The 23372-nt window shown below is 40.8% G+C and overlaps 12 protein-coding genes across 12 annotated transcripts; 4 read left to right on the top strand and 8 right to left on the bottom strand.

Moving 5' to 3' along the window:
- Positions 1-727: 727 nt before the first annotated feature.
- Positions 728-1945, top strand: Bathy14g01580 (the record flags this gene model as incomplete). Its single annotated transcript, XM_007509220.1, has 1 exon — positions 728-1945. The coding sequence occupies one exon, from the start codon at positions 728-730 to the stop codon at positions 1943-1945; it is 1218 nt and encodes a 405-aa protein (XP_007509282.1).
- Positions 1946-2513: 568 nt separating this feature from the next.
- Positions 2514-5342, top strand: Bathy14g01590 (predicted protein; the record flags this gene model as incomplete). The annotated part of the gene is made up of 1 exon (XM_007509089.1): positions 2514-5342. The coding sequence occupies one exon, from the start codon at positions 2514-2516 to the stop codon at positions 5340-5342; it is 2829 nt and encodes a 942-aa protein (XP_007509151.1).
- A 504-nt stretch (positions 5343-5846) lies between these two features.
- On the bottom strand, positions 5847-6410 carry Bathy14g01600 (predicted protein; the record flags this gene model as incomplete). Its single annotated transcript, XM_007509270.1, has 1 exon — positions 5847-6410. One exon carries the CDS (start codon positions 6408-6410, stop codon positions 5847-5849), a length of 564 nt encoding a protein of 187 aa, XP_007509332.1.
- Positions 6411-6670: 260 nt separating this feature from the next.
- On the bottom strand, positions 6671-8956 carry Bathy14g01610 (predicted protein; the record flags this gene model as incomplete). Its single annotated transcript, XM_007508954.1, has 1 exon — positions 6671-8956. One exon carries the CDS (start codon positions 8954-8956, stop codon positions 6671-6673), a length of 2286 nt encoding a protein of 761 aa, XP_007509016.1.
- A 566-nt stretch (positions 8957-9522) lies between these two features.
- Bathy14g01620 (unknown protein) lies at positions 9523-11298 on the bottom strand (the record flags this gene model as incomplete). The annotated part of the gene is made up of 1 exon (XM_007509232.1): positions 9523-11298. The coding sequence occupies one exon, from the start codon at positions 11296-11298 to the stop codon at positions 9523-9525; it is 1776 nt and encodes a 591-aa protein (XP_007509294.1).
- Positions 11299-12693: 1395 nt separating this feature from the next.
- Positions 12694-13124, bottom strand: Bathy14g01630 (unknown protein; the record flags this gene model as incomplete). Its single annotated transcript, XM_007509268.1, has 2 exons — positions 12694-12798; positions 12933-13124. 2 exons carry the CDS (start codon positions 13122-13124, stop codon positions 12694-12696), a joined length of 297 nt encoding a protein of 98 aa, XP_007509330.1.
- A 789-nt stretch (positions 13125-13913) lies between these two features.
- On the top strand, positions 13914-14480 carry Bathy14g01640 (photosystem II 13kD protein, chloroplast precursor; the record flags this gene model as incomplete). Its single annotated transcript, XM_007509005.1, has 2 exons — positions 13914-13943; positions 14301-14480. 2 exons carry the CDS (start codon positions 13914-13916, stop codon positions 14478-14480), a joined length of 210 nt encoding a protein of 69 aa, XP_007509067.1.
- Positions 14481-14773: 293 nt separating this feature from the next.
- Positions 14774-16265, bottom strand: chlI (Mg-protoporyphyrin IX chelatase; the record flags this gene model as incomplete). Its single annotated transcript, XM_007508985.1, has 4 exons — positions 14774-15828; positions 15884-15933; positions 15989-16037; positions 16217-16265. The coding sequence occupies 4 exons, from the start codon at positions 16263-16265 to the stop codon at positions 14774-14776; spliced, it is 1203 nt and encodes a 400-aa protein (XP_007509047.1).
- A 557-nt stretch (positions 16266-16822) lies between these two features.
- Bathy14g01660 (unknown protein) lies at positions 16823-17729 on the bottom strand (the record flags this gene model as incomplete). The annotated part of the gene is made up of 4 exons (XM_007509053.1): positions 16823-16855; positions 16908-17180; positions 17232-17486; positions 17643-17729. The coding sequence occupies 4 exons, from the start codon at positions 17727-17729 to the stop codon at positions 16823-16825; spliced, it is 648 nt and encodes a 215-aa protein (XP_007509115.1).
- A 509-nt stretch (positions 17730-18238) lies between these two features.
- On the bottom strand, positions 18239-18910 carry PAP2 (Phosphatidic acid Phosphatase-related protein; the record flags this gene model as incomplete). The annotated part of the gene is made up of 1 exon (XM_007509065.1): positions 18239-18910. The coding sequence occupies one exon, from the start codon at positions 18908-18910 to the stop codon at positions 18239-18241; it is 672 nt and encodes a 223-aa protein (XP_007509127.1).
- A 1023-nt stretch (positions 18911-19933) lies between these two features.
- On the bottom strand, positions 19934-22010 carry Bathy14g01680 (predicted protein; the record flags this gene model as incomplete). The annotated part of the gene is made up of 7 exons (XM_007509231.1): positions 19934-20218; positions 20605-20664; positions 20714-20900; positions 20953-21113; positions 21166-21271; positions 21316-21449; positions 21750-22010. 7 exons carry the CDS (start codon positions 22008-22010, stop codon positions 19934-19936), a joined length of 1194 nt encoding a protein of 397 aa, XP_007509293.1.
- Positions 22011-22419: 409 nt separating this feature from the next.
- Bathy14g01690 (DNA replication complex GINS protein PSF2) lies at positions 22420-23020 on the top strand (the record flags this gene model as incomplete). The annotated part of the gene is made up of 3 exons (XM_007509234.1): positions 22420-22446; positions 22701-22859; positions 22910-23020. The coding sequence occupies 3 exons, from the start codon at positions 22420-22422 to the stop codon at positions 23018-23020; spliced, it is 297 nt and encodes a 98-aa protein (XP_007509296.1).
- Positions 23021-23372: the final 352 nt, after the last annotated feature.

The raw sequence follows: 23372 nt of genomic DNA on the forward strand, positions 1-23372 counted from the left end.
GTAGCGGTGGTCAAGTCGTCTTAAAGTTGTCTGGAAGTTGTCTGGAAGTTGTCTGTGCCGGAATATATTTTGGCCTTAAAAAATTGACAGTACTGCCTCAGTACCTTAGTACGAAGGGGGTGGTACTCTCATACCTTAAAACACCAGAGAACCCTAAATACTTTTGTTGAAACATTTTTCTCGCCAGATATTTTTGGTTTGCCGTCCTCCTTCTTTTTTTCGTTTGTCTTTTGGATACGAATCTTTTACCGAATAACTAACCTCACTTTTCAAGCGCGTACGACGGCACTTCAAAACAAATACTCGTACCTAAACGCGGTAAGAAGAAGTATCAACACTTCCTCTACCTCGTTAATTATCTTAATCAACAAAAGTCGCCTTCGGCTCCACTCGTAAGTAAAGAAATAGAAACCGATTTTTTTCGTCGTCGTTTTTCCCGAAGTCGCGAAAAGTTCCCGAAGTTGCGGACCTTAGTATAAGTCGCGGAGGTTGGGTCTTTTGGTTTGCGAGTGTGTGAGAACATGAGGGATTCGTAGATTTTGTTAACTCGGAGTTCGTGTGGTCGCGGGAGTTTGCGGGGAAGGGTTCATATCAATTTGGTTGTCCTCTATTTATTTTTTTATTTTTAGCAGGAAAGCCAGTTGACTTTTTGTGTGATTAAGTGCGGACCGCAAAAAATAAAGCTGCCAAAAGAAGCGAAAACCGGGTCACTCTCAATTCGTAAGATATGCCCGTCACTTCCTCTTCCCCTATCGATAGTATCACTGAGTCCCCGGACGTGGTCGCCTTACTCGACAAAGTCGCCTTACTCGATCTTGAACGAAAATGCGAGAAGATGAAAGTTTGCGTGACCGGGAGTACTTCCATGGTTGGCAGTCATATCGTTCGCAGGTTGCTTCGAGTTGGGCATGTGGTGCACGCCCCGGTGAGAGGCCCCTTAACCGAGGAAAAAGTTGCATTTCTCCACGCTATGCCGGGTGCGAAGGAGCGACTGAAACTTTTCGAGGTGACGTCGTTGCTCGACGAAGGCACGTACGATGAACCTGTAGCGGGGTGTGACGTGGTCCAACATGTCGCATCGCCGTTTTTTATGGTCGGTTCCTCCGAACAATTGGAGGAGAAACTCTTTGATCCCGCTCTGAAAGGCGTTGAGAACGTGCTCTCGTCGTGTAGCAAGTCGAGTACGGTTAAGAAGGTAATTCTTACGGGAACCGTGCTGACGACAGCGTGTGATTTTACTCCGTCATTTAAGAATCCGAATTGGACCGTATCGGAGAAAAATTGGGAGACTAACACTTCTAGGAAAGACTTTAGTTACGTGCACTCAAAGATTTTGCAGGAGAAACGTGCGCATGAGATTTCAGAGAAGCAATCTCAGTGGGAGCTCGTGGTTTTGCTCATTGGCGGTAGTTTTGGGCCGATGTGTTTCACCGAAGCCACCGGCGTTAACGCAATGTTTTTGAAGCAAGTTCGCATGGGACTTTTCTTTCCGGCGTGCCCGCCGCTCGGCTTTCCTATGCAGGACGTGCGCGATGTGGCGCTCATGCATTCTCTCGCGATGAGCTCGCTAAAGGTAAAGGGCCGATACATAATTCCGCAGCGCTTGGTCATGTTCTTCGAGTTCTGTAACGTCCTCAAAAGCGATAAACGCACCAAGAGAATCATGCTACCGCTGTTTGAGTTTCCCACCTTTTTTTTCAAGTCTCTGTTTAAGATTGCGGCACCCCTCCTAGGTATCGACAGTTTCGTTCCGCGCAAAATGTGGGGAGGGTCCGTCAAGTTTGACCTCAGCAAGGTGTACGCTGACTTCGACCTCGACAAACAAGGCTACGAACCGCTGCACATAAGAGAGTCCATGGTGGACATGGATCTCACGTTTCAAAAGTATGGCGTGAGTGCTTTCAGCCCGTCCCTCGCCCGCTACCGGTCGATGAAATCTAAATAATGAAACACAAATACCCTAAACAGTTTTGTTGAAACATTTTTCTCGCCAGATATTTCGTCGTGTGCCTTTTGGATACGAATCTTTTCCAGAATAAATAACTTTACTATTCAAACGCGTACGATATTACTTCAAAACAAGTACTCGTACTTAAACGCGGTAAAAAGAAGTATCAATACTTTCTCTACCCCGTGAATCATCTTAATCAACGATAGCCGCCTTCGGCTCTACTTGTAAGTAAAGAAATAGATACCGATTTTAATCGTTCGTCGTCGTCGTCGTTTTTTTCCAAAAGTCGCGAAAAGTTCCCGAAGTTGCGGACGGGACCCTCTTGAAGCCGAGTGGAGCTCGTTTGTTGCGAGGGTATGTGGTTTTGTGGAACAATCGGGGTCTATGCTGAATGAATGCGTGAGTGTTAGCTAGTATTGTTTACTTTCTTTAGTCTACCGAGGCTTCAGAGGCTTCAGAGTGTGCCTTGAAATGCTTCTTCATTTTTTTTTTCACTTGAAAATTCTAACTTCTAAAACTCTGACTTCAATAAAAAACGTGGTCGCGCATATTTCCAAGAAAAATGAAGCGTGCACAGATGCGGAAAAGATTCTCTGCTATCGTTTTGAACAGCATAGCCACGTTGGCGCTTCAACTCGCTATCATCAGTGATGCATCGGTGTTAAATCTTCGCATATTTATGAATGAAATGGAATTTATGGCACTTTCTGTTGCTCGAGAAGTGGAAAACATCTATGCCGACAGGTGCAGTCGCCTCTCCTCTTGCGTATCTTTTCACGAGTGTAAATCTGCATTTAATGAGGCCACGAAGGAGTGCAGGACGGACTACGTCGCGGACTGCAGAGATGTGGAGGGCAGCGGATGTGGAAAGACTTATGATTTTTATCAAACAAACGTACGGATCCCTTCACAGCTCTTGAACGCACAAACAAGCCAACCAGAAGATCCGCATTTGAAAGAGGACTTATGCTATTCTAACACCATGACAGAAACGTTCAGGAGTGCAGCTATAGATTTACAGAAAACTTCGGATAAAATTTTGCAACCCCCACAAACGTTCTTTGGCACTTCAAATGGGATGTTCAGGATATGGCCTGCACAGCACTCTGAGGTTTGCGGCATCATGGATACGAGGATTCGACCGTGGTTTGTTGCTGCGTCTAGTGGACCAAAGGACGTCGTCATCGTCATCGACAAATCGGGATCAATGGCTGTTCAAAATCGATGGAATCTCGCGATCAATGCGGCAAAGTCCGTAATCGATACACTCACTATTGGAGACCACTTTAGCGTTGTGCTTTTCTCAGATACTGCTGAAACTCTGGGTTTCCCAACCCTCATGAGAGCGACGGCAGAAAATAAAGAAGCGGTACTGAAAGCGTTGGATCAATCAATCCATATAGGTACGACAAATTATGGGGCGGCATTTGACAAGGCATTCGATTTGTTTGAATTGAGTGAAACGACTGAAATAAGTTCAAATTGTCACCGCGCAATTCTGTTCTTATCTGATGGTAAACCTACGGTTGCGGATGACAGCAAAACTGGAACTGAACTTTACACACATATAGCTGAGAAGAACATTTTCGATGCGACGATTTTTTCGTACGCTCTCGGTGAGAGTGCGGATAAGGAAGCTTTAAAAAATATCGCGTGTACTTCCGGTGGTATATATGCCAATATTCCGGACAACGGCGATCTGGTACAGCAGATGTCGGCATACTATAAGATGTATGCAATTTTGCAAGGTGGTTCTGAAAATATGAATTTTACAACTTGGGTGGAGCCTTATTTATATTCATCCGGGGTCATGGGTACAACTGTATCGACACCCGTTTTTGATCGTTCTAAAGATACGCCACTATGGATCGGTGTTGTTGGTGTCGACTTTACAATTTCTGAACTTGAAGAAGCTGTTGGCGGTACAGATAGTTACCAAGCTGTCCTGGATGAGCTCGTTGCTGCGTCAACTGCAACATGTCCAAACATAACCAAAAATTCTGAGCAACGAATTTGTCTGATTGAAGCGTTACGTCGTGATGACAGCTCCGAATGTCATTCGAGTGATTCTTCTTACTCCCCAAGCTGCTCGCTTCAAACAGTTACTCCAGAGTTGTGTTCAGAGGTAAGCCTTCCAAGTATGTTTTGGGAGAACGCAAATACGCAGGATTACAAATCTCGAGGGTGTTGTAGTGATGGAGCTGGAGTTTGTACCGAAGCTTCGGCAGAGAGCGATAATAAATCCTCCAGTTCTACCGGATTGCCTTCTGATATTCTTGGCATCGGTATAGGCTTATCACTCCCAGCCATAATTTTAGGATTTCTCAAATGCGTTGCTCCAAATGTTGGTCGTCGATGTCTAAAGGTTTGCGGTTGTGAAAACTGCGCAAAGTTTCTTTTCCCAGATGCGCGCGAAAATACAAAGCATATCTCTCAAAATACTGGCCAAATCGAATCAAACAAAGCAGAGTTAGTGGTTCAGAAAAATGAACTGGAGACGTTCATAAAAGCTCAAAGACTACCGCGGCTTGTCGATATCACACCAGATCTTTTAGAAGGTTCTGTGAACATAGATGATGAAGGTGATGTTCTCGGTCGAGGTGGATATGGTGTTGTGTATAGAGCCCATTACAAGAAAAAAATATCCGAGTACCCTTTCGAGCAAAGATTGCAAGTTGCGGTGAAATGCTTATTCTACGATCAATCTCAACAAAGTGTACCACATCTACCGAATGATGTTGCGAATCGTGTAAAGAAGGAAGCGAAAATTCTCTGCTCTTTGAATCACCCAAACATTATAAAAATTTATGGCGTCGTTTCGCATAAAGGTTGGCTTGTTATGGAATTATGTGGATTAGGATCAGTGAAATCATGTATACGAAATTCTCAAAGGTTACCACCAGAGCAATTACTTCGCATAGCAAATGACATTGCATGTGGTGTCAGCTACTTGCACGATCTTTCAATCTCAATCATTCATGGAGATTTAAAGTTAGATAACGTGCTTTTACGCGATGATGGATCAGCTGTTCTGTGCGATTTTGGGATGTCTGAGGCTAAAAATCGTTCCAAGACGATGACGAGAGCGGTACCGGAGAACGCAAAAGTCACCATGCAATGGACTGCTCCAGAATTGTTTCAAGGTCAACAAAAAACAGTATCGTCCGACATATATGCCCTGGGTGTTACACTTTATGAGTTATTCGAGGATAGAGAACCTTTTGAAGGATTTTCTGATGCACTCATCATGCACAATGTGATTAATGGAGCGCGACCAACACTCGCACACACACCAGTCGAAATACAAAATTTGATCACTGCCGCATGGGATCAATCGCCGAAACTCAGGCCAAGCGCGGCACAGATTGCATGCTTACTTGCAAAGTATTGAGCGCGATGACGACGATAAAAAAACACGATGTGCGCATTTTATATTTATCACTATATTTATCGTATACATATGCGGTGCTCAGTTATATCGAACAGCTAATTAATTCCTCTTCTTCGATCTCCTTTTCTTCAATGACGGTATCGACGCCGAACATTTCATTCCGTACTTTTTTTTCTATAATTTTCTGTCTTATGGTTTGAAACACGAACGCTCCAGCGCCGAGAGTAATCATTATACTCACCATCTTCACACCTGCACCCAACGGTAACGGTTGCGTGAACAACTCCACGAAATCGTCAATAATACGCCCGAGCGACAAAGGCTTTTACAAGAAAAGAAACGGAGACTTGAAGAGGAAGCTGGTGGTACGCCTCGTGACAACAGCAGGGTTGCTTCCTTGGCGGACAGGGTTGATGAAGACTTGGTCGTCGTTGAGGCTTTAAGTGTTGGTGGTGAGGAAAATACTTAAACTACCGTGTATTATTTCAATTTTATAATTTTCACCTAATCAAAATCGTCATTACTAAAAATAGCTATTCCGCGTAATTGAGACCTCGTCGCTTTACATATCCCCTCCGTCCCGTGACTGGCTACATAGTTCTGGACGCAACAAAAGATGGATAAACCTATGGGTGGACTTCCGTCGCTATATGAACCGACGTGGCGGTATGTTAAGCAAAGTCTTTTCCAGGCTTTTAAACTCATGATACTTGTCGATTGCCCATCGTCCACCACCAAACTACACACAGGATTACGGTTGCCTTGAATCGGTGGTTTAGGCGGTTCGAAATTGTGTGTATTTACATCGTAGAAGAGCATCATTTCGGTCGTTAAGTAGTCCAAGTCCCTGGGGTCGGCGTGTTTCAAATCGTTTTCGAACTTTTCCCAAAGTTTTAATTTTTCTCTATATTGAACGAGCTCGTCACGCATCTCGTCAACAGATTTAAGCACTTTAGCGATACAATCGGGGTCTTCGGGGTCGTAAATATCGTGCTCTTTAATGTCGAGGTCTTGGAGTAACTTGAGGTTACTGGAAACAGTTGAGCTTATGAAAAAGATACGGTCCATACATTTGGATTCTTTTAATTGGCGCAATAAGTTTGTGATCCAAAACGTTTTTCCTCGACCGACTGAACCTACAGCTAATACCTGGGTTGGTAAACTGATATGATTATCGGGCGTTTGAATGGTTGTCGGTGGGTTTCCAAGATTCTTAAACTTGAGTCCTGTAGATTTTAGTTTCATCTCACTTATAGTTGTACTACATTTTTATTCGTTATTAAGATATGAGTGTATCTTAGTAATGAATGTTTAAATTATAAACAATTTTATATCGAGCCGTAAATAAATCGATCTTCAATTGGCATAGGTAATCCTCCGTACTCCTTTCCTTCCTCGTTTAAAAAGTGTTCCGTGTAATCATTTTCGATTAACCAATCGAATACCTTTCTTCGTGTAAATATCCAACCTTTTTTCCCACCTGTCATCCTACTTCGTTCAAAAGGTAGGCGTTTGTCTTTTACGTACCTTCCCAAATCTTTTCCAAAATCATTAGCATTCGTTGTTATCTTCCCATAGTTAAACGTCCCAAGAAAATGTCGCATCAGTTGTTCCGTCCCAACTTTACTTTCCAATTTTGAATCGATATTTCGTTTTCCATCTTTACCATTACAAAACTTGTCCGGAAAATCGTCCCATATCATATAATCCAACCATTTAATAATCAAGGGGAGCGATTGGAGTCTTACCTTTTTATAATAAGCTGTCACGGGTCGTTCGTGTTTTAAATACTCAATATCCGTTTCCGTAGTCATCAGCAAATCGTACACGGCTTTCAAATTCTTCGGGTCTTTCTTCCATTTAAACCATTCTCTCACAAACTTTCTTCCTTCACCCGAACTGTGAATGTATTTACCAGTCGCCTCGAATAAAACGAAGCGTCTATCATCTTCAGGCACAGCAACTAAAAAGCCATTCCCTGCGAAGATGTACCCAGCCAAATGGTCGACATTATATGGTGAAATACCTTTTGGGTTTATCGTTAAACTCTTGTTTGTTATAAAAGCCTTCATGCGTTCACTTACTTTTCTTTGGATCGAAACTTCCATCTCGTCGACAAATATAAGTTTCTTTCCTTCGTGCTGGGTTGCGTGTGTCCCAAAAATATCATCGAGTGGATTCGAAGTCTCGAAATAATGTTTGCTTCCCATTATGTCTTCACCCACGAGTCCAAACAGTAAGTTTTTACCTATTCCAAACTTACCTTTAATTCCAATAGCTGTCTGTGGTTTATCCTCGGGATATTGTACAAGATACGCCAACCATTTCAAAATATACTCGTAACTGTTCTGTTCACTACCACTCAAATCCAAAAGTAGATCTATAAATGGTTGTGCGTCTCCTTCACCATTTGGAATGCTCTTCTTATTGATCTTTTTCTTGATGTCGAAATCCTCCCATTTATTATAGACATCTTTGGGACAGTTCTTCGGGTACACACCCATCGTTCTGTATGTACGCTTCTCTTCGTCGTCTAACCACCGTTTCACGAACGGGTATCGAACAATTTTTTCGTTGCCATTTTCGTCTTCTGTTTTTCGCACGTACATCAAATGTGACTCCTTCTCACGAAGATGTGTCCTATTATACAACTGAACATTTCCTGCCTCATCTGTATAAGGGTACACCAAAACATCGTCTAATCGACACGCGTACTTCTCAAAATCTTGCTTAGTCTCCGCATACGATTTTATCTTTGGTGCGTGTACTCGAGTTTCGCCCGAGAGAGTGTTCGATGTACCAGTAAATGGTTCGTTTTCATCGAGCACAAAAGCAAACGGTGGAAGTTGATCTTTTGTGCCTCGTATCAATAGCGTAGAGGTACATCTATCGCTAAAACTCTTTACAAAAATACTCCCCGTATCCTCGGCTTGGGAGACTTTCCAACAGTTGTTATTGTGTACATTCCCACAGCACGGACACTTCTTCCCATTTTCATCTGCTTTAAAACTATACTCAGTCGCCCATTCGATGTTATGAAATCCCTTATCTTCCAACGCCTTTTCTATATCCTTATCACCCGCAAACTCGTCACCAGAAAAGTCCCTCTTCCGACATATTTTGCTCTTCTCTTCAATCAAGCCCTTCCATTCCTCGGGCATCTTCGTCGGTTTCAATATGTCGCCATTTAGTCTCTTGTATTCACCGTCAACTGTTTTAGATCCAGCACCCACTATGTATCCACCCGTCGTCCGTGTATCCAAGTATCCGTCTATACCAGTCACTTGACTCCAAGTATCCATACACGGTTCGTACTCAAACACAACATGAAACCCTCCTCGTGGTGTCTCCGTCACGTAGACATTCTCACCAAAGTTTTCTTTTAAATTTTCTAACGTACATTTTTCCTTCTCTTGTGGACTTTTATACAAGTCAAAATCGAGGCAAAACAACCCCGTATTTTTTCCCATAAGTAGTCCGTAGTTTTCGCCTATTTTACACAGACTTCGTAGCTTTTCATAATTCGCGGGATCATTAAATCCCATCGCATTCTTCGCTGGTACCTTCTCACCTGGTACGAGCGGGAAAATTGGTTTTTGTAATTCGTTAATCATGGTGTATATAGTACACTAACATTTTAATTCTTTAAGTTGTTTCTCGTCTTGTAACACAATCGTCAATTTCAGCCTGGGTAATATTATATCTCTGTCTCACCCTGTCCGTACACGGTAACCCGCGTTTCCTCATATTTACCAACGTCATCTTACGGAGAATCTCTTCTTTGTGTTTGGCATAAAACTTCCTCTGTCGCTCGATAAACTTAGTGCTATCGAGGTGGTATCTATCTTTTACGGTTCGACCTGCCCTGTGTCTGTTGATACACGCGTCCGCATATTTTTCTTGAATTTTACCGAGCTCCTTTCGTAGTTCGGGTATAGTAATATCCTGGAACGTCTCCAGAACTTCAATTTGTGGAGACCCCGCTTCAATAATTTCATTAGAACTCACATTTCTTTTCTTCTTACAGTATGCTCGTAAATGCGTGAACGTGGTATTTAGATCTTTTGTGGTACATCCAATATAACAACGGTTTGTGTTTGGACTAAATAAATTGTAAATGATCCCTTCTCTATAGCTCATCGTATTAATACTTACCTATATTATTTTTCCTTTAAGCCATTTATCGTTTTCTTCTTTGACCTTCAGTTTCGGTATCCCCACGTTGTCGTACCCTGGAACGTTTTCGAGTTGACCCCCAAGACACTGGGATATAGTCTGGGATACTCTCTTCTGGAATAACGAAATTGCTGTCCTGAATATCTTCCTCTTCGATGGTCTCTCTCTCCTCACCACGGATTGATTCTGTAATGTCGATTAGAGGACGCACGTATTCTGCGTTCATAGACGGCGAGTGTAGCATCGTATATGAAATATCTTCTTTGGTTTTATTCGTCCCTACAAATAACCCCCAATCAAAAGTTGAAGCATACGAGTGTCTTAAGTAATTAATATTTTGACCCCTCTCTTTATTCACAACTCCTATTTGTTTCAATTTCTTACCGATAAGTTGGGACATGGTACCATACGCAGTTGGTTTCCTCGTGCGTATGTTTTTATTCTTTTCGAAGAGAAACGTTTCGTTCCCTGACTTCGTTAACCAGTCGTCAATCAGCTTCGCTTTTTCACCTCTCCAAAATATTTTAACACTCTTGTATTTTTTATACGTCTTGTACTTATTCAGGTGAAACGTCCAATCACCCGTCGTCGCGTCTTTAGTCATAAAGTTGTTCTTACCAAGTCCCCATTGATCACTGTCGATGTTTACCTTTGGGTTGACGAAGACTCGACCAAAATCGTCGCGCCCAACACTCTCTTCATAAAGTTGGAAAAAGACGTTCTCAATATCCAACCTACCTCCGTCTCTCAACCACTTTTGTTTTATATTCGCCCATGCCTCGATGGCAATATTCTTACGCGCCGCAATACCCGCATCGCGTAACTTAACGTACTTCTGTCTCTCTTCCTCGAGAATATCCATTTGGTCGGGATACAGCTTCTCTAAAGCGCCCTCATTTTCCCTATCTTTTTTAAAGTGGTGAGCAACAAAATACAAGGCGAAGCAATAATTGAGTTTGGTAGCTGCCGAAACGACAGTCAATTTCTTCCCCGTTTTCCCGTCGACATCTTTACGTATATTTTCAAGTAGATTTTTCATATCCTTGTAGCATTCACGAACGTCTGTTCTACAATCGAAACGAGAATACCGAGTGATGATTGTATTTATAGTACCACTGAAAGGTTTACCAATTTTTCCGACGTATATATTGACAGTACTTTCTTCGAATTTGTCATTTTTAGCATCGCCTGTTTTCACTCGTAATCTCCCTCTATCGTCCTTCTCGTGAAGATACGAATTGATCGTTACAACCGTCCATATTTCTCCTGGGTCAACGTTCACCTGTCGACCTCTGTTTTCTTCCATGACTCCTTGGAATTTGCGATAATTATCGGCATCATTCGAAATCAAAGTCTCTTCTGGCGGTAAGTCTCGAACGAAATCTTCCATCTCCTCGACCACCTGTTCGTTATGTCTCAGCATATCTGCGACAGCACGTCCACTCGAGGCAATATTCATGGTCACTCGTGTATCTTCACTTGCTCCCGAAGACGTCTGCGTCTCAACACAGAACTGGTCTGGTAAAGGTATTCCATTTTCGTCAACTCGAAACTCGATGGGAAGTTTTTCCCAGTTTGGTTCATTCCCACCCTTTCGTATTCTTGCTACGATCTCCGCAACTGTGAATCCATACTTCTTCCAATTTTGAGCAATAGGGAAACTACCTCTCTTTTCAACGTATCTCAGTACATCTTTCCTCCTCTCATTCAAAGCGTTTTGGGGGTCGCTCCTAAATTTTTTCATAGCAATCCCAGATTTTGTTAATTCTATAGTTGTCATTTATAGTACTCTAACAATTTAATTCTTTAAGTTCATTTATATTGAACGAAGTTCACTCATCATCGTCATCACTTTTACAGCCATCATCGACATCTTCGTCGACATTGCCACGAACGCAACACGTAATTATACATCGTATTTTCGTTCCAATTTTAGATGGTGTCAACATTGTATCCATATGTATTCTATTATAGTTTACATTTTCGTTGTATTTTTTGTCCTGAAAAATATGAATGTTTTTTTAAAGTTTTTTTCTTTTGGTCTCCTTTTGTGTACATTTGTTTTTGTAGAAAAACGGGGAGTTACAAATTTTAAACTCCCCAAAATTGAGAAATACATTGGTCTCCATTTGGTTTGAAATAGAAAAACGGGGAGTTTACATTTTAAACTCCCCGTCAAACTCCCCCGTCACTTTGGTCTCCATTTGGTTTAAAGTAGAAAAAAGGGGGAGTTTAAAGTGCTTTTTTCAAATTGGACAAAACTTTTCCAAAAAATAAAAAATAATTTTGGACTCTCAAACTCCCCGTTTTTCTATTTTAAACCAAGTGGAGACCAAAGTGACGGGGGAGTTACAATTTTGTAAGTCACCATTAACTCCACACTATTTTTCAAATACAAAACCAAACGTAAACCTTACCAATGTCGACTTTATGTCTCGATCGCAAACTTCACTCTTTTTTTGATTTGGGTTTGAAGAAAGGTTTGAACAAAACTGGTTTCATTTTGGTCAGGTTTCCTCTACAACCATACTTAGTATTTTTTCTTTAAGCAACTTTCTTTTTTACACTTGACACTAAACTTTTTGGTAAGGTATTGGTCTCGTTTTTCGAAAGTTTTTTCGAGCAATCGCTTACATTTCTGACCAAAAAGACCAAAGTTTTTTGGAAAGTTTTTGGAAAGCTTTTGGAAAGTTTTTGGAAAGTTTTTGGAAAGTTTTTTCGAGCAATCGCTTACATTTCTAACCAAAAAGACCAAAGTTTTTTGGAAAGTTTTTGGAAAGCTTTTTCGAGCAATCACTTACATTTCTAACCAAAAAGACCACAAAGTTTTTGGAGAGCTGTACCATCCATCACTTACGATACGTCATCTTCAGCGGAGGCGTGCCGGGTATGTTCAGGGTCATGACCCTCTTGTTTGCGGACTGTACCGTGGAACCCGTGACTGGAAGTCCTTTTTTGTCGTGACCGGATATGGCGTACGTGACGGAGCGGAGGAGACCGTTGTGATCTTTGTCGAGCGACACTTTCAAACGTTTCTCAATCCGCTCTATGCCAGTGTCAACGTTTTTCGTCGCGAGCGCAAGTACAAACGCGGCGGAAGCGAACGTTCGCAACGTTCTCGTCTTCTCAAATCTTTCGTCTTTTGCGTCGCGGTCTTCGCCTGATGTTTGCTCGTTTATTTATTTGCAAAGACCGGGGTTGGCGCTGTCATAACCACTGGTTGAGCGATAGTGATTTGTGACCCAACTGGAGTGACTCCCAATTTAATCCGTGCATCAACCTGAAGAAGAATCGAGAGTTAGTTAAATGGTGCGTACAGAGCGAAATACTCCACAAGAAAAGGATTCAATGCACGACTTGGCGAAGAACTGTAACACAACAAGCAACAATGACTTTACACTAAACAAGACGCACCTCTCTGTGAGCACGGCAGGTCGAGCATGGGCCACAACAATAATACACAGGGCAACACTCGACCTCTTCCGTTACGCCATACTTTGCAACTGCGGTATTGATCACGTCTGGCGCATAGCACGCATGACAGGGGATACCTGACAGCATCCAAACACTGCAGAGTATAGTCGAAAGGTAGCACACTGCGAACATGTTGCCTGTATTAGTTTTATTAGCCAACATACCAAGATTTATGGGCTCGCAGCTGTTAGTGAAGAAGGAAGGTATGTTAATCAATGTATGATCGATTTATATGACGACAGGGTAAAATACGCGTGTTGTAAGGTAAATGTAAGTAGACGATCTAAATTTAAAAAGACATAGGATATTTAGAACGTGAATGATTTGAAAGGGCCATAAAAAATAGAAAAAACTCGAATCAAAACCTACAAGAGACCAAGAAGACACGAGTTCGTATCGTCAAAACAGTTGAATAAGCCATTGTTAGGGGCATACGAATGCGTAACCACAGGTGCACCTATGGCTGTCTTTTGTGTGTCTGCCATATTTGCTTGATGTTAAAGTACCGTCGTACGCGTTTGAATAGTGAGGTTAGTTATTCTGGAAAAGATTCTAATTGTCGAAAAGACACACGACAAAAAGAAGGAGGAGGCCAAACCAAAAATATCTGGCGAAAAAAATGTTTCATAAAAATGTTTAGGGTATTTGTAAATTAGGGTTTAGTGGTTGAGTACTAAGGTAGTACTACCCCGTTTAGAAGGTCAAAACTCGCACCGTTTCGACGTTCAAAAAAGGTTTTTGAGTTCACGGGATTTTCACGGGATTTTCACAGGAAAATCAATAGATATCTTTTTGGAGTTTTCAGCTTGAGCTGAATTGAGTTGGACTCAGGAAGTCTCGGAAACTCGGAGGAAGGTCATAACCTCCGCTCGCGAAGTACCCGTTTAAAATAAAATAGAAATATGTTTGCATCAACGTTGAATGCATCTACTTTTGTCCGTCACAGTGAAGGTGCGTATTACATTAATCGTCATATTTACTTTTTGAAGTTCTAAACTCCACTTTACGCGTCAAATTTCTTACCTTCTTTGATCTTTTAGTGACAACGCGTAAGTCAAAGAATTGCTTCAAGAAAGGTATTTACTGTTTAATATATTACCTCAAATATTAATGGCATCAATTGTTTTACGAAAAAACGAATCATAGCTCCGCAAGCCAAGGCTTCCGAAACTTTCGCTTCGATTCAAAAGAAATCCGCTGCAATTTCTGCTACGATCGTGGCGACCATCGCCCCCGTCTTTCCTGCTCTGGCAATAGTAAGTTTTTCGTGTTTTTTCATTCAAGAACCAAGTTAATAAATATGTTTAGGTGGATGATCGCCTCAACGGTGACGGCACGGGTCTTCCGCTTGGTATCAATGATGGTGCCCTCGGGATAGTTCTTGGAGTTGTTCCTCTTGGGATTTTTGCTCTCTATTTTACTGCGGGAAAGCAAGATTCTGATATCATTGCTGGTGGTAAAGACGATGAAAGTGGATTGTCTTTGTAATGTGTAGCAAGCTCGAATGAAATATTATTTGTTACGAAACTAACTTGAAAGTTAAAGATCTATGTCTACTTGTGCACTTTTGTTTTCATTCAATCCTCTTTAGCACGTGAGCATATTATCAAAGTTCAAACAAAGTTTAAAGATTAAAGAAATCTTGGTTATCGTAGATTCTATAGGAGCTTGGAATACTCTTATGAAAGGCTCTGGCGATCAAAAACATGCACAAGTTCTGGTTAAATTACTACGTCATCAAGGAAGGGATTCCTTCTCGAAGAAATTTGTACTCAATATTACTACTGTTCATAACCAAATACAGCTGAGAACACTTCTAAAACACGCGATCCCTCATCAATTGAAGCCATGGGATCTTTTCTCAATCTATGACGCAGACAAAGTGTTATAACTGCATACACATCTTCATCAGTAACAATTTTCGATCCTCGAAAGGCGGCAGCTGCTCTTGCAGCACGCGTAGTTACTAAATCTCCTCTAAGACCGTCAACGTCAAGCTCAGCACAGACTTGCGAAATTTTCAAACGAATATCCATGGGCACCTCAACTTCCGGCAATAGTGCACGTGCAAGAGTAACCTTATTGATAACTTCAGCTTGTTTGTCATCATATTTACTGCGAAACTCCTTTGGAGAAGAATCAAATTCTGTACGTTCTTCAACGACTTGAACTCTTTCTTCGGGCAATTTTACCGTTTTAATCTGAGCGTGCATTCCAAACCGATCAAGAAGCTGAGGTCTAAGTTCACCTTCCTCAGGATTCCCAGAACCAATCAGAATAAACCTTGCTGGGTGACAAATGCTGATACCCTCGCGCTCAACAGTGTTCCAACCCGATGCTGCGGAGTCAAGGAGAACGTCGACTAGGTGATCATCAAGAAGATTGACTTCATCGACGTAAAGTATACCCCGATTAGCTTTAGCCAATAGTCCTGGTTCAAAAGCTTTAGTACCCTCTGTCAAGGCTTTTTCAATATCAATTGTTCCGCAGACACGGTCCTCAGTTGCACCAAGAGGTAAATCAACCATATTGATTCGGACTTTCGTAGTTGGAATATTTTCACCTGCTCTAAATGCAGAAAGAACGTCCGGAGACATCAAATTAGGGTCCGTCGGACTACTCATAAATGGGTCATCTTGAACCACCTCAATGAGTGGAAGCAGATCCACGAGAGAGCGAACGGTAGTTGACTTACCAGTTCCACGGTCTCCCATGACCATGATGCCTCCAATATTCGGATCAATAATATTCATCAGCGCAGCAAATTTCATCTCTTCCTGCCCAATGATCGCACTAAAAGGATATACTGGTCTTGCAGTTTCTTCCACTTTAACTTCTGGTACTCAATTTTTGTCAGAGTAAGAAAAACAAAGTTGATCGTAAAGCTTTACCTTCGGATCCTGATGCATATGTTCGGAATCCATGCTTACTTCGAACAAATCTAAAGTCAATTTGCTTATTATCGCTGATTATGATCATGACAAAAAAGTGAATACCTTTTTAACCTGTATGTACCACGAGTACTATTTCTTGCAATTTTAGAGGCTAGATATATATAGGTGTCAGTTCTTATAATACCAAAAAGTTCTAGATTATCAATGTAACAGTGCATCGAATATTGCGGCATGCAAATATCCATACAGGCAGCCGAGGAAAGTACGCTTCGCGAGCTAGAGTCTTCGATCAAAATTAAGGGATGTACACGAACTCCATTTCTTACGCACATTGTAAACTCTGAACCTTTATAGGAAGCGAGTTAACTGCGGAATTCATGGTGAAAAACTTGAGATTGCAGTATTTTGGAGATGAGTTTTAAACTTGAAGGTCCTTAATGAACTTAGTGAAGCCGTAAAGAGTCACACGGTTTTCCCAAGATGAAGAGTGCGTTCGAAATCTATCCAATTTCAGTTCCAATCCAATCGGAAAAGAAGAAAATTTGTTTTTTTATCGATTCTACGTCTTCTCTCTCTTTTAACTCTTTTCCTCTCACTTAGATTTATCCGCAAGATTAAGATCCTCGATTTTCGGCCAGAAAAATTAAAAGGTTCGGGTGAAAACCTTAAACAAAAAGAAAGCCCCCTTAAAAAAGGGTCCGTGTCGTGACGGACACCCTTGGCCCAAAAAAGGCTCAGTCTCTGGCTCCCTTTTTTCAGATTTTAATAACTCTCTTTTAAGCGCTACTCGTAGTCAACGCGAGTCTTCCGGAGAACTACTTCTTTGTCGACAACAAACACGTTTAGGGTGCAAGTAACTCAGGACAAAGCTGTTGGAACCGTGCATAGAGCAGCATTAAAAACATACCGTTAGCCACATTTCGGCTTACTCTTCGTTCATTTTCCGCAAAAATTCACGTTATAACGATCCTGTAAGTCAAATAATGAGCATATAAACCTGCATTATATTCAAGACATATACCATAAAAGTGTCAAATTTTTCGATTTCCTGCTTTCTTTTTATCTTCCTAAAATTCTCCCCTACTTTGTTCATTACATTTCCATTGAAGGAACCACTTTCAGCCTTCAACATGATCTTACTTTCTTTCCTTCTATCGGTATGTTTTTTTTCTATTTTTTTCGCTGAGCGCAAGCCATATCTGTTAGAATAAGTGTGTTTGTCTGGAAATGCAGGAAAATAATGAGGGATGTTGGTTGGCTGAGGTTCTGCAACTTTCAAGAACGACGTTTGGACCTAAACACAACTTCGTGAACATTTCTTCACTGCATGCTAGTGAGAACCTACCTTTGGGCGTCGACGTATAACAAATTTTTTTGGAAGTGGGATGGCAAATGGTTTGCTGTCAAGCGTATCGGCATAGAGGATGATCGATTTAAGGTCATCACCTAATGCTTGTAATCCCTGTAACACATCTAGAATATTTATTTGCGATCGTCCCTGTTCAACCTTGTGAGACACAAATTCAGTTTCTATAAAAATGCTTACCCCATATTCAGCATTCCCTATGGCAAGTTTTCCCACTTCTTCTATATAACTGCACTACCACGTAAGAGGTCCAAATGTGTACCGTAGAAAGTGTAATACCTCTGCATGATATCTCCAGCTGCAATAACGGAATTCAATCTCGTCGCATTAAAAGAACAGAATATCTGGAGAATTGTTAGTTTGGACTTCAAAATCTCACTCATACTTTACCTGGACAAAAGCAATTCTCTTAACTTTCTCGTTCAAATCAAAGTGTCTTTCTAACCGCATTCTGGTCGAATTTTTAGAAATAGACATTCTGAAAAGGAGAGATCACTGCACGTTTGCGAGCAGACCCTTGACTTGGTTCGGTCAATTTAATTTAAACTCTCGATCTCGATTTAGTCCCTCGCAGTTCAAAGTATACTAGATAAGTTTAAGTTTCTGGATGTCGGGAACTCTCCTTGCTACTTTAATGAGCGAATAAGAAGTGTTACTTGGCCAGTAGTTCAAAAAATTATTGCGAGTTGTGAAAATAAAAGTCGTATTTTTTTTATGTTTCTTCCTTGCTCGCGCCCTGGCGCCCTGACGCCCTGCCTTGTCGCTGTTGTGAAACGCTGTCGAGAACCTTGAAAAAAAATGGGAATATGGCAGAGCTTTTGCTAAAATTAATGGATATGTTGTAAGATGTTACTTTTCAGCATTTCCCGAAATTCAACTCTAACTCTAAATACTTTGCATTTACTTGTGGACGTTAATATGCTAGTAGCAATTATGTACTGTTTATCAACTATCAGCATTAACGAACTCAGAACTCAGAAATTATTTCAGGCAAAGCGGAGCATATAAAAGCTCCCGACTAAAATTCCTACTACTGCACCACACGTGACTTGTAGAGGAGAGTGTCCAAGCACTTCCTTCAGTTTTGTATCACTTATAGGCGAACCATGAAAAACGTCCGCCAAAATACGATTCAAAACTTCTGCCTGCTTACCTGCATGTCTACGTACACCTGCAGCATCATAAGCTACAATAAGGCTGAATGCAAGAGAAAGTGGGAAAAGGGGACTACCAAGACCATATTGAAGAGCAATAGCAGTTGTAAGACTAAAAACCAGACTTGTGTGTGATGAGGGCATTCCTCCACTATCAAACATAACTTTAAGTTCCCATCTACCTTTCCTATAGCAATTCGTGAATAACTTAGCCACCTGAGCCACTAACCAGCTCAGAAAGGAGGCCATAAAAATATGATTTGCCGAGAGTTCTGGTATAATTCTAGCAAAAGAAACTCCTACCAAAGCGAACAAATGTGTTGGAGAGGAATTTCTGACGCCGTTTTTTAAGGAACTATGCCTTCTCCTAGAATGTAATTGTGAGCATATGATATTGAGAGGAGTCCACAGGATGAGAAAGTAGAAAGCACTTTCGAATAGAAGTGTCCAATGAAAAAAAGATTTTATAGAAAGATAGATACCTCTTCGGCATATGATGTGCATATTTTGACTCTTCACACTGAGCGCATTTCGATGGACAATTCTTATACGTGATACATTTAGCAGTTTCAAATCTCGTCATCATTTTCACTTCTCTCTCTCTAAGCTTCTTCCGACCGAGAGAAGATTGCAAGAGGGAGATGCTTTTGTAAGAGAACAACATGAGCTTGTAAAGAAGAAAGATGAAGGAGGTTCGAAGGTTCGAACAAAGGCGCTCAAGACTCAATAGTTTTCTATTTGTATGTAGTAGTTCTCTTCGCGCACTTATAGGTAGACTAGATAATAAGTCGTGTGTTTATGAACTTGTCTTGCCCCAGTCCAATTTCAGGAAACAGGAGAAGAAGTTTGCGGGTATTGTGGGTAGGAGGTCTTGTTTTTTACATCGAGTACGCGTACGAAAAAAAAAACGAAGAGAGACAGCCACAGGACATTTTTTGAATTTTGGCTTATTGGGGAAATCCAAAGATATCATTTCGTGAAAAAATGTAGAAAAATGAAATCTGCCCTAAATTGATTTTGCAGGCAAGATTCCGAATTCACCGGGATTTTCTGGTGAAAAAGGAAAATATTATTACCTTTAAAGGTGCTCTTTTCCCATCTATTCCTATCACACTTTCATAGATACGTTTACCAAGACCTCATTATTGGAATATAGTTTACAACATGGCGTGCACGTTATCATCATCGGCTTTAATACCACTTAAGTTATCTACTTTTCGTCGTTCTGGCCCCCGAGCTATCAAGGTAAAAAGATCTATCCTCTCAAGCCTCGATTTCTCCGATTTATAAGAACAGTAACTTTTTCTTTACCTCTGAATTTAGTTTGGAGCTCCGAAAGAAAATGTTCTGAGATTTTTCTTCGTTGCAACAAGTTATTGTTGTGTACGACGTTGCTTAAGTTTGCGCACTCATCGCTCGTTTGATTTGTCTGTAAAGATTATTCTTTTCAAAGCATGATCTTGAAAGGGCGATCAGCAACAACAATTTATTTCTTTAAACTGTCGTGCCAAAATGTGTACTAACGTTCTACGAATAGGTTTCTTCCACTCCTGTTGCGAGCATTTCAAAGGTCGCAAAGAATGTGGAAAAGATCAGCGCAGCAGTTTCTCTCAGCACAGCCAGCTTTGTGGCTCCTTCTTTTGCAATGAGTGAAGCTATCAACGAAACAGCTGCCATCACACCTTCTTTAAAGAACACGTTGTTGTCTGTTGTTGCCGGGGGTGTAGTACTTGCAGCTATCGCTGCTGCTGTGATCGGTGTCTCATCTTTTGATAAGGTCACGAGAAAGTAAGGATAAGAAAGAACTTCTGTCTTCCACGGAAAAAAGACTTTTTGTTGGAGTACGAAGGAAGTGCTACTGATTAATTTGTTAATAATTGCGTAACTATGCACGTAATACAAGAGCCTTTATCTCTCACAATTTTGCTTACTTCGTCGCAATCACTACTATTCGTTTTTTTTCACCTGCATGTTGTCACCTGCGTGATCTAAACTCTCACTTTTTTTACGAAAGTATACAAACCTCTTTTTCACATCATGGGACGGATTATTGAGTGATGAGCGGCTAGTAAACGAAAATTTCACTGCATTTATTAGCTTTCGTCTATATGAAACGATGATAGCACTCGTCGAAGATCCTTTTACACAAATTACATAAATTATATGTTCCATTTTATGAACCACGTATCAACTCGCACCTTCTCATTTGCAGACCACTGAGCCTCAGAAGCAGATATTGATGCCATGATGACATAATTCTAAAGAATACGTTATTTAACAGTTATATATTCACTTAATCAGGCGAACTTGTGAAGTAGTAATTTTTGCAATGTTATGCAAGCCAGTTTCCGCGAAGGGTGTGAGCAACTCATACTTGTAAAAATTTAAATAAAAGTTGAGAGAATTGTCCGGTTTTTGAAGTACCTGATAATAAACCCTTCCTTTCTCTGTGAATTCCTCTTTGTCCAAAATTTCTTCCTCTTCTGCTGCAACACTAAATGAATCAGAGCATTTGCGAATGTGTTTTTTACTTCTATTTAAGGTACCTTCCAGTAATTGCTGGTGAAATAGCATTTATTACGTTACTGATTGTACCAACATCACCCATACTTGGGAACTTTTTTGATATAAGAAGTTTTGTAGTCGGTATGATGATAATTTGCAAAGTTCCCTGCGCTGGATCCGAAAAACCGACCTCGGTAGTAGCCTAAAGATTGTTGTTACAATGCCAGTTATAAAGAAGAGAACTCAAAACTTACTTCATCGCAGCGTGGCTGACAATAATTTCCACTTTTAGCGTTACTCACAGGCAACTCTTTCCAACGCGGTGGAAAGCTAACACTATATCTGTCGAGGGCTCCGGCACTAAAAAATAAAATATCTCGGAATGGGTGCATTGAATGACATACCGCAAGGCTGGCGTCTTTGAGGAGTCCGCAGAGAACTGGTAAAATCCTTCCTTTGGGATGGGGTAATTAACCTTAGATGCTTCAGAGAGTTGAAAAAAAACCTCTTCAAAAGACTCGGGCAAGTATGCGCCAACCTTAAGAGCAAAAATAAACTTGTTTAGAGAAAGTAACAAGCACAAGAAATACAAATTTACCATCTTTGAATCGCTAATTCCGAGAGAGCTCTAATAAAAAATTTATTTTATAAGTTAAAAAGTCATTCATAACAAAGTAAGACAAGTAATAATACCGGTGCGGCAAAACTGTCTTTGACATCTAAGATCGTAGATATACTGAGCAAATAGAACGAAGTTAACAAAGCTGTTCTTCTATTCTATTGAAATAGTTTCGGAACCCATTTAGATAGAGAAAAATATCGCTTATAACTTAAAAACCTGAGCACTTCTTTGTAAAGCCCCAAGTGAAGGTACCGAATTTTCTCGCTCAAACCGAACTGCTTTCACACCATGTGAATGTAATCTCATAAAGCACGAAGATGCACGTTTCACATGCGAAATTATAGGCGAACGGAAGTCCTTGCAAAAGAATGGTGAGGAAGATGAGACAGTTGTGATTTTCTTTGACTGTGAACGAGCTCCGTCCGTTTTTCCTTTTAGGGTACCGCCGCTCTTGAACACTAACCGAGTTGAGTACATAACGACCCCAATGCAAGCGTCAAATTATGAAAGATTTTTTACTTCCTCTTATTTCTGCGCGGATAGTTTATCTGGAAGTACTGTTGAATTTTCGTAAAAGTGGCAAAGAGGATTCGAGAAATTTTCGTTTAGGGACACGGTCGGGACTCATTTGTGTTGATATTATTCAGGGTAGTGAGGCTTTCTGTCTGTTCCTGTGTGCAGAGAAAGGTCCCCCCGGTATTATTTTACACATCAACTCTCGAATACTTCTCTACTACTACTCACACCCAAATATATGGTGAATTTACGCACATTCTACTCCGAAACTTAGAACATACAGAAAACTCATATCGCTTTTTTCGTAGCGACCTTGAGTTTGAAAAGCTTATTTTGAACTTCACACGACACCTTTTTAAAGAGCTTTGCCATGCACCAGGTATTCTTACTCAAATATGTGCTTGAGCTGTAGAAATCATCCACCTATTTCTCGCAGGAAGTTGAATTTATCGCTGAGGATATAGAAGTTGAAGTTACTCCGAACTTTACTTCACCTGCTCAACGCGAAGTGTGTCCTTTACGAAGTGATGAACTAAAAACACTAACGATTTTAATTCTCTCAGGCCAAAGTTTTATTATTCAAAAATGTAGGAACATAGTACACCTTAGACGTTCCATGCAATAACTTTTTTACGCTTATGCTAATCGCAGATTTCATCCTTCGAAGCTCAAAGTCGCAAACCTGTTCCGCTTTGGCTAGCTCTGAGCTTAAAGAAGCGGAGTAAATGTACAGTCACCATGCCAGACTGGTTAAAAACTGAAAAGTTAAACTCTATTTTGAAGGCTGAACATCGAGAGAAAGAGTTACAGGTATGCAGATTGTGCATTGAAAGAGAAAACATACTCATATTTTCGAAAAGAAAATTCATTTTCATTACATTGAAGTTGCACATTCTCTGTGCAAGCATGCCCGTGAAGATATGACGGACTGGAATCAGGTGTACGATCTTGTGGTAAGTTACTCAATATGAGCTAACATCGCGATTGATACTAATTGCTTCAATTCACCAGGAAAGTATAAGATCCGTTCGGAAGGATAAAATTCGCAAAATCTTCATGAAGCTTAGTGATAGGAGCATCGAGGACATAGAAAACATATCAGCTTCGGAAATTTGTTCTACTAAACCCCTGCTTTCTTGTAGTAAAAATGCTCTACTCGAAATTCAATAGATTCGCGTGGAAAGTTTTAGTCATTTTTTGTTCGCACTTTTCATATCCTTTTAGGTTTATAGCTACTAATCAGCTCCTTCTCTTTCAAGGTACAAACATGGACAAAATTTAAAAAATAGATGGCGATCCCACATCTAGACTATAAAATTGTAG

The sequence above is a fragment of the Bathycoccus prasinos genome, assembly GCF_002220235.1.
Source record: "Bathycoccus prasinos genomic : Chromosome_14".
Taxonomy (NCBI): Eukaryota; Viridiplantae; Chlorophyta; class Mamiellophyceae; order Mamiellales; family Bathycoccaceae; genus Bathycoccus; species Bathycoccus prasinos.